General features: G+C 40.4%; 1 protein-coding gene across 1 annotated transcript; it reads right to left on the reverse strand.

The window, feature by feature from the left end:
• Positions 1–277: 277 nt before the first annotated feature.
• Positions 278–9931, reverse strand: retreg3 (reticulophagy regulator family member 3). The gene is made up of 10 exons (XM_063904629.1): positions 9840–9931; positions 9348–9624; positions 7357–7463; positions 5376–5406; positions 5155–5281; positions 4915–4999; positions 3809–3946; positions 3354–3433; positions 2685–2817; positions 278–2602 (listed from the first exon to the last, which is right to left on the reverse strand). Exons 2-10 carry the CDS (start codon positions 9593–9595, stop codon positions 2055–2057), a joined length of 1497 nt encoding a protein of 498 aa, XP_063760699.1. The 5' UTR covers positions 9596–9624; positions 9840–9931; the 3' UTR covers positions 278–2054.
• Positions 9932–10207: the final 276 nt, after the last annotated feature.

Below are 10207 nucleotides of genomic sequence, written 5' to 3' on the forward strand. Positions count from 1 at the left end.
TCTAAAGCATTTTGATAAATTAAACAAGTCTTTTGTTTTTATCTGGGTTATTGTGTAGGACATAAAATAAAATAAAAATGTATCTCATTGCTGATGGTAGAACATATTTGTGACATATTGTAAGTGTTTAATATTAAATGGTTTCCAAACAAGGGTTTTGTGGATTTTTGTCTTAGCATACTTTAGATGAATGGTCTCAAGAGCTTTATCCATTCGTCATCTGAGGTCACTGCACACCTTGCATCTACTGTCATTTGTAATAATACCAAAGAAAACATTAATTGCAAACATTTTATTCAATACGATTTTCACATCAAAACATATCAAACCAGTTACAGAGAAGAAAATATACTACTATGCACGTTACATGATCAAACTGAGGAACAGACTCTTCATGGAGCAGCAATGAGCGACATTCTGGTTAACTGAGGTGGCAAAACAAAGTCAAACAATCAAGTCTAACTTGTTCACCTCCTCCTCCTTCTTCCTTTCACCCTAAAAATCCAAGCAAGTTTCTATCAGTGCACAGTTTTTCTTTTTCACCTCCATAAATGTGGATCCAGCAGTTGTATCCATCATGCCAACTTGTCATTTGCAGCTACAATTCCCATTTGAAAATAACGCATTTAAAGAAATGCTTTCAGCTATTAAAATCCCAGCATTTTATAACTATTTGATACATGCATTTAAATTAAATTCAACTGTGGCTCATTTCAATTTTAAGTGCCATTTCCGCAGTAAAGTGATATGATTTGTCTATCAAAAAGAAAATCCGGCTGACCAGCACAAAGCCACGGTAAACCTTTACATTCTAACCCCCTGAAAAAAGGATAGAAGGGTACATTTCTATCATCAACTTTGATGAAATGTAAACATGTTTCCCCATTAAAATAGTAAAATATCCATGAATTCAATAATACTTGATTTCTTCTCCTAAAAAATTCAGCATGACTGTCAACTACATGAAATTCAAGGATGATAAAACATAGGACATTTGTTTAAACATTACTTTAAAAAAAGAAAATAAACACATACAAGGTATTAAACAAGGACATTATATATTATTGAGCTGTAATAAAGGGCAGGAAAGCTAAACAACAACAAGATTCTGAACTTGCACAGAAAAAAGAAACGGACCCCCCCAGGGGAAAAACTCTTTAAATACAATAAACAACAAAACTCAGATCAAGATTTCCTCCAGGACAGATATCTTAAGACTGTAATGGGCGTTTTCAAAATTAAACAAGCTAACAAAAATACATGGAGATGCCTTCATATGTTAGACAGCAGAAAAGCAAAAGTCATAAGGAGAAATTAAACTTTTATCCTAATGTTAATTATCATGGAAGAGGATCGCTGTCTAAATCCACAACAACTGAGTGTTTATAAACCGTTAATTAAAATCTGTAAACCAGCAACATTAAAGAAATAATGTAAAAGAGCATGGACAGATAACTTTGAAGGACAGCAAATATCAAATTTATCAAAACCAATGAGCGGTTAATTTATCTTTTACAAATGACAAAATAATTGATATACATGTATAAGTATTTAATACATGTATTGCTGTACAATAATGTCATAATCAAAGTAACATGGCTCAGCCTAACCAACAGGAATGTCATATTTGGTCCCATGTTAAATAGCCCTGTATGTCTCCACCTGCAGGTAGATTTTATGGGCACTGTTGTTCTGTATTTATAGACATTATAGACAAGGTACCCCTAAATACAATTCTGCAACAAGCGTCAATAACGCTGGTTTGTTTAATGTTTGAATGGGGTTTATGTTTGTTGTTGCATTTGCTATTGCTCAGCCTACAAATAAAGGATTTCCTGGATGATCAGGGTTTGAAAGTACGGGAGAAAAGAGATTGAGAAGATACAAATAAAAATCAGGTTCTTCACAGTGATAACTGATGCCAATCAGAAGCAGGGCTGCTGGAACCTAATTCCTCTCTCACATCACAGCTCCTCAACATGAAAACTGCTCATGAAGTTGCACTTAAGACACACACTCACAGACACACTCTCATAAACACACACACACACATTTTACTGAGGTTTACCCAGAAAGTTAGACAAGAAGTTAGACCCCTGGCTTTCTCCCCGTCTACTACCCCCTCCTCCTGCGAGGGGATCCATCTGGTTCAGTTCCGACTGATCCAGCATTTCAAAGTCCTCTCCGTCCAAGTCTGTGTCTAGCTCAGAGCTGGACTGCTTACGGTAGCTTCGGTGGGCTCCAGCCCGTGGAGGGCCTTCTCTGCGGCGGGGGGGAGGAGGCCGAGGTTGCAGCGCCCCGGCCAGCGCTGCCTGGATCATGTTGCTGGCGATGACTCCGGCCAAGTCCCCTGCAAAATCAGAGGCAGGTGGCAGGCCACTGAGAGAGAGCTCCTCATCCAGATCCTCCTGATCAGAGTCCAGATGGGCGTCCATATCCATCACTGAAGCGCGGTGACTAGTCAGACCAGACATGGCCAGACTGGGTAGACCGATGCTCGTGTCCTCGTCGTCATCCATCAGAGTGGCGTCAGGGTTTATGGAGGGGAAGTCTGGGAGGTCCTGAGCAAAGGACTCCTCAGCATCACTGTGTCTGTCAAAATCTGACCCAAACCCAGACAAGGACACGGTGAGGGACAAGAACAAACCAAATACATAAAGAACAGGAGAATCTGCAGTACTTACCCTCAGAGCCCTCTGTGAGCGGGGTCTGACCACGAGACAGGTTAAAGGTCCCATTATCAGTGTAGGACACCTCAGCATCGGAGTGCTCGGAATCAGTCAGTGCCAGTTCTTTAGCAACAATAGCATCATCAAACTACGAGAAAAACAGAATAAATAGGTTGAATATTTTCCAAGTTGTGTTTTTAAACTATGCAAAATGTTTTAATCAACCCTTAGGTTGTGCTAAAAAACGTTTTGCAAACTCCCCCTATTCTCTCATCTCTTGCAGGCGTTACCACACAATGATACATGACAGACACATGATGTGAACTTTCTTACCCTAGCAAGAAGTGGTTCATATGTGCTGCTGTAACTAATACTGTACCGAAGTACAAAGCTATCTTTATAATTACAACAAGCATGCTTTGCAGCAGACAGACTGTGTGAACACTTCTACATTGTGACAGACTATGCTCTAACAAAGCATGACAATATATAGTGTAAGTTGTGAGATAGAGACCAATCTTATTTAAGAGTTGAAGAGCTAATAATGAATTTCATTTGTACTTTCCCACAAAATACATTAAAAAAAAAGTATTACTGTCAATGACCCAGGTTTTTCTTTCCAAAAATCCTCAACTTGTCAGATTCATTTAATATTTAGAGACTTTGGGATTTAAACAGACTTACCGTGGGGCAGAAAGCAGCCAACTCCTCCTCGCTGTCACTGTCTTCACCTGAGGCTGCACCACGGAGAGGCCTCCTCAGGACTGCACAGACGAATGGAAAACATAAATGCAACATTTTCACATTGAAAGCCACAAACAGTGCATGTAATCGGTTAAACAAGTGCAACCAACATCACTTGGTTTGGTCCCACCAGAGGCCAGTAACGCATCATTAAAATAGATTAGCAGCTTGATACATCACTTATATCTTATGCAGTTAAAACAAAAACCTCATTGAAGTAACATTCAAACCAACCATGAGCCCCAGAAGAACAACACTGTTATTTGTGAAATCAATTTGGGAGATTTCTTCATGTTGTATCTATTCTTTTCATTTTTAACTTGGGCTTTCAAGGTTTTAAGAATGAAAAGTAGCCACATAAAAAATAAAAGACAATTTAATATTTTACTACTTACACTGGTTATCAATAGGCTTGGACATCATGTACCCACAAACACTGAAGTCCAGTCGCTGCAGGACCGGATCCAGCTTCACGCACACATGCTGAAAGACCCTGTGATAGGCTCCCAGAGGAGCGAGGAGAGAGGCCCACACTACAGGAGAGGAAAAAAAACTAGTCATTATAAAGAAGGAAGGAGTAGTTTGATAAAAAAAAGACATAATAATTAGGTAATAGCAATTGGTATATGTGGGTAGCATCAGACCGATATGTATTTAACGGTAAAAAGGGGCCAGAAACAACACATCTGGAAACTTTTATCAATAGCAACAACGCAAAACTCTTAAATAATAACATTTTACTAATAGTAATGTTTGGTAACCTTCTTTAAAATCAGTTTATATCACGGCAATAATTTGATAAAACATAATGTTAATATGATTACATTAATGGGGTTATAACCTGGTGATAATAAGGTCATATAAGTAGAAAGTCTTTGAAGTCGAAGTTGGTAGTAACCAACATCCCCACTTAAATGATATTTAATGCTGTGACTTCTTAAGTAAAAAAACACTTGGGGGGGTTTCTGTGCCATAACCAGAAATTGACCATAAACAGGGCTGCAAAAATGCTCAACAATTTTTTTCTATTTCATCTTGTGATGCTTTTAGATGAACACAAACATCCAGAGGCATCACTCAATATGTTATTACCAAACTGTAATGTGAACTTCTACCGGGAATTACTTTTGGGCTGCTTCAGTGGTTACACAGTTTAACGTCAGAGCAGGAAGCCTTGGCTGCCCTCAGATCCCAGAGTCTGCAGCCTACGTCGGTTAGAGGTTGGGAGATTAGCCCAGTCTGAGTCTGACCTCCTTAGCTTTCTGTCTGACTCCCTTTCCCTCCCTCCCTCCCTCCCTCCCTCCCTCCCTCCTTCCTTCCTTCCTTGTGTGCCTCATCCTGGACTTAATCACCTCACAAGATAGGCTCTGTAACCGGGGCCCAACTGATCACGTTTCCCACCCCCAATGTATTTTTAATAGAACCAGTCAGGCCGGGTTTCCCTGCCATCATGAAGGAGCCTGGACGTGTAGTAAGGACCGATTGAACTGCAGGGACTCACAGGCAGAGTAGGAGAGCACTAATCCAGGAATGTAGCGTCCAACCACAGCCACGCAGGTGAACACGCCACAGGTCAGGAGGCAGAACTGACACAGAGCAACCACACACAGGAGATTAAGTCAACTACTACAATACATTTTGACTGTGGTGCAGTTATCCACAGCTGAGAATTAACATAGGACAGCAAAAACCTTACAGACTGAAAAAAACGACTCTGATTTCATATTGTGTGTGAGCTCACCTTGCCGGGGTTATGTTGTTTGTACTGCACCACACTGGATGTGAGGACAGCTACACTGACCCAGGCCTCAGCGATGTGATGGCACAGTTCAGGCACGCTGAGGATGCCAGGCTGCACCAGACCCCAGCTGGACAAAGACAGGAAATGATCAACACCTCAGGCTTCTGATTTATACTATTATTGTTGCTATAGTTGGAGTACTTGCTGCTGTAGTAACAAACCTCTCATTTTCTGATTCTTCCAGGTTTCTGACTGTGGAGAGAGAGAACATTCATCACTTTCAGAAACATACTGAGCGTACAATAAGTGAAAAGGTATCAGATTAATTACAAATTCTTCTTAAAGTCGTTTTAAATCTTTGAACTTTTGTAGATTATGTTACAAAAGTTAAAAAAAAAGGTTAGGGAGATGAACTTTTACAGATGTAATATAAATCGCTTGCAAAGTCCAAAATGTATGGCTGTCAATAAACGGCATACAGTGGGGCAAAAAAGTATTTTGTCAGCCACCAGTTGTGCAAGTTCTCCCATTTAAAAAGATGAGAGATGCCTGTAATTTTTATCATAGGTATACCTCAACTATGAAAGACAGAATGGGGGAAACAATCCAGGAAATCACATTGTAGGATTTTTAATGAATTAATTGGTAAATTCCTCGGTAAAATAAGTATTTGGTCACCTACAAACAAGCAAGAGTTCTGGCTCTCACAGACCTGTAACTTCTTCTTTAAGAGGCTCCTCTGTCCTCCACTCGTTACCTGTATTAATGGCACCTTTTTGAACTTGTTATCAGTATAAAAGACACCTGTCCACAACCTCAAACAGTCATACTCCAAACTCCACTATGGCCAAGACCAAAGAGCTGTCAAAGGAGACCAGAGACAAAATTGTAGACCTGCACCAGGCTGGGAAAACTGAATCTGCAATAGGTAAGCAGCTTGGTGTGAAGAAATCAACTGTGGGAGCAATTATTAGAAAATGGAAGACATACAAGACCACTGCTAATCTCCCTCGATCTGGGGCTCCACGCAAGATCTCACCCCGGTCAAAATGATCACAAGAACGGTGAGCAAAAATCCCAGAACCACACGGGGGGACCTAGTGAATGACCTGCAGAGAGCTGGGACCAAAGTAACAGAGGCTACCATCAGTAACACACTACGCCGCCAGGGACTTAAATCCTGCAGTTCCAGACGTGTCCCCCTGCTTAAGCCAGTACATGTCCAGGCCCGTCTGAAGTTTGCTAGAGGGCATTTGGATGATCCAGAAGAGGATTGGGAGAATGTCATATGGTCAGATGAAACCAAAATAGAACTTTTTGGTAAAAACTCAACTCGTCGTGTTTGGAGGAGAAAGAATGCAGAGTTGCATCCAAAGAACACCATACCTACTGTGAAGCATGGGGGTGGAAACATCATGCTTTGGGGCTGTTTTTCTGCAAAGGGACCAGGACGACTGATCCGTGTAAAGGAAAGAATGAATGGGGCCATGTATCGTGAGATTTTGAGTGAAAACCTCCTTCCATCAGCAAGGGCACTGAAGATGAAGTGCGGCTGGGTCTTTCAGCATGACAATGATCCCAAACACACCGCCAGGGCAACGAAGGAGTGGCTTCGTAAGAAGCATTTCATGGTCCTGGAGTGGCCTAGCCAGTCTCCAGATCTCAACCCCATAGAAAATCTTTGGAGGGAGTTGAAAGTCCGTGTTGCCCAGCGACAGCCCCAAAACAACACTGCTTTAGAGGAGATCTGCATGGAGGAATGGGCCAAAATACCAGCAACAGTGTGTGGAAACCTTGTGAAGACTTACAGAAAACGTTTGACCTCTGTCATTGCCAACAAAGGGTATATAACAAAGTATTGAGATGAACTTTTGTTATTGACCAAATACTTATTTTCCACAATCATTTGAAAATAAATTCTTTAAAAATCCTACAATGTGATTTCTGGATTTTGTTTTCTCATTCTGTCTCTCATAGTTGAGGTATACCTATGATAAAAATGACAGGCCTCTCTCATCTTTTTAAATGGGAGAACTTGCACAATTGGTGGCTGACTAAATACCTTTTTGCCCCACTGTATCTTTCTAAGTTCCCTTGTTACGATCACAGCAAACTGGGAAAAGGGCTAAGGTGCAATTAATGCAATAAAAAAGGAATGTAAAGTCTGTTAGAAATATATCAAAAAACTAAATTATAGCACACCTCTAATCTCTGGCCAGATTTTATTTCTCCAGGTATCAACACAGACAATCAGAGCCAGACCAGAAGCCAGCAGGAACAGCAGGCGCAGCGAGGTCAGGGCGAAGAACCTGGAGGGGAATAAAACAGAGCAAAAACCTGAGCAAATTATAGTTTAATGCTTGTTCCCAAGAGTACATAATAAAAAAGCTTTAACAAAACAGTGTCACAGATTAAACCCCTTAGTACGGAGTGAATGAAGGTAGTGATGTTTTTTGTAAAATTGAAAGTGATGTAGCTTAAAGTCAAGTGTTCCAACGGATGCACTCGTTTCACAAAACCTGAACGTTTGTTGACCACAACACTGTTACAGGATACTGCAAATCAGCAGTTACAGATTAACCTAACAAAGAAATAGTTGGAAGAATGTGGCGTGTTGGTATTTTGGGTAGTACTGCTATAAGCAGCTACAGTTGGGGAAAAAAATGTAATGCAAATGTATCAGCAAACCAATCGCTGGTACGGACATAACAAAAAATTAAACGGTCAAAACAAAGCTCACTTAAACAATCTTATTTTGAGATACATTTTATTGTATGGTTCTATTTGAGTTGACTATTTTGTAAGCTATATTCATTTTCCACTTGAAGGTTAAACAAGACCTCCAGTCAGAAAGGTTGCATGTATCTCCTCATCGCTCCATGTGACTGGCCATTGTCCGTTGCTTCATGCAGATCATTAGTGTATATCTTTGTCAGCTAGCCAGAGTGTATTGAAGCACAAGTAAAAGGGAGACATGCCTCGAAGTCTAATCTAATAATGGCTGAATGCCTGAGCTCCACAAGCCAGCCTATTTTCACAGGGCACTGGTTCTCGCCATACAGCAGTATCAATGTCACTTCATTTAGTCGAAACATATCCCAGTCCTATACTCTCTCCTCTTGGCTTCTACTGTACTGGGTTCTTTATGTTCAACCAATAGATTATCAAAGTGACAGAAAACTAACAACAACAATTTAGATATTTCGTTGTTTAAATTATTTTCACGCAAAAACGCCCTTAATACTGTTTTCAGCCTTTCAGATATAAAGAGTACTTATTTTTTGTCTGTTTTACTTCATATTAAACCAGATTTACCTGAGTTTGGACGGAGAAAACAGATATTTGAAGACATTATCTAGGACTTTAAGGAGGTAAAATGGTTATTGGTGAAAAACAGACTGCTATTGGGCATGGGCGTTATACCTATAAGACGTACGGAAGTAATTCCAGGAATTCCCTCCATCTGCTTTAATGAAAACACACTGACCTGTTAGTTGCATATTTAACTTAAATGTACAGCCTCACACAGTGGAGCCGCTTCAATAGAAATGGTACAGTAGATAATCCACAAATGCACCACGTTGTTATCAAGATGAAGAAAACCGTTTGTCCAAGAGCCACATGAGAGATAAGGTGGAAGTGTTTTAGTGCAATAAACAGACACAACCATCATGAATGACGTGCTGCAATGTTTTAAAGTAAGGTACAACTCCCACTGTTGCTTTACATGTTAATTTATCAAATGATTAACAGATTCACTTACAGCATTAACACTCATTGAACCATTGTGTATTTGGTACTATACATATTGTTTTATATGTACCTGTTTTCAGTAGTGGTCAAATGTTTACCGTTGTTGCTCTTGTTTTAGGACCATGTATTTTCTGTGTATGCACTAGAGAGCAACAACATGCACAAGTCTATCTCTTTGTATGTGCACACAGAACTGAATTAAACGGCCATTAAAGCTGGTTCTGAGTGTGTCTATAAATAGTGCCACTAGCCAGCCATCTGCCCTCTTCTGATTTGACAGGTGAAACACTGTATTGTGCAGAATCACCATCTGCTTGAGGTCACATTGGCTCTCACCCAACAACCAGCACACTGGCTGTATTGCCTGTGTATGTTGCCATAACACAAACAGACTAAGGAAACAGAACTTGAACATTTATAAAGTTAGAGCTGAATCTCACCAGAACACCAAGTTGACCACCGTGTAGAGAAGCACACACTGTAAGGGTCTCTCCCACACCAGGACGGACTGTAGGTAGGTCAGCACGGGCTCGTAGGGCCCCAGCCTGGACTGGAGAGCCGCTTTGACAGCCCGCACCTGGCCGTCTCTCTCGCTGGAACATGGTCGACTACGCATGCAAACACCAGACCCCTGCTGGGCAGAGCTATCATCCAAAGGTGCACCTTCCATTGCCCCAATGTGCGCCATCTTATCCGTCTACAGATGATAAAATCAGCCTGTGAAAAGAGACAGGAGCGGAGACAGGTACATGAGAAGGGGCACCACGGAGCAGCAGCACTCACTACATTAACAGATCTATGCTAATGCTAGCTAGCTACCCACGCCAGTTAAATCATCTGTTAGCGTCTAACACTAAACTCCCAATTACAGTAGAAGCGATCTCGGTATCAAAGACAGAACCAAAATGTTTTTAAGATAACATGACACGTACTATTTTGTCATTTTTGTGTTGAAGTGTAAGGCTCTCTTCGGATTCTGACAATATGGCGTAACCTGTTTTTCTGAGACAGCAGTCCAATCACTATCCCCTGTGTCATGCTGCGTTCAGGTGCAATACAAAAAAAGTCTGTACTCTGAAGCACAACATTGACACACTTCTTTGAGGTTGAAATATAAATGAACACATTTTCTTTTTTTCCTGGTTTGTCTTTCATGGTTTTGTATGACTGCGCACGAACCAAATAAATCAAAAGTATATATATATATATATATATATATATATATATAAAAAATTGCCACCTGGATTCTAAACAAAATAATATATAGGTATATATATATATATACTTATATATTATTTTG

Source organism: Eleginops maclovinus, chromosome 16, assembly GCF_036324505.1.
Source record: "Eleginops maclovinus isolate JMC-PN-2008 ecotype Puerto Natales chromosome 16, JC_Emac_rtc_rv5, whole genome shotgun sequence".
Classification (NCBI taxonomy): domain Eukaryota; kingdom Metazoa; phylum Chordata; class Actinopteri; order Perciformes; family Eleginopidae; genus Eleginops; species Eleginops maclovinus.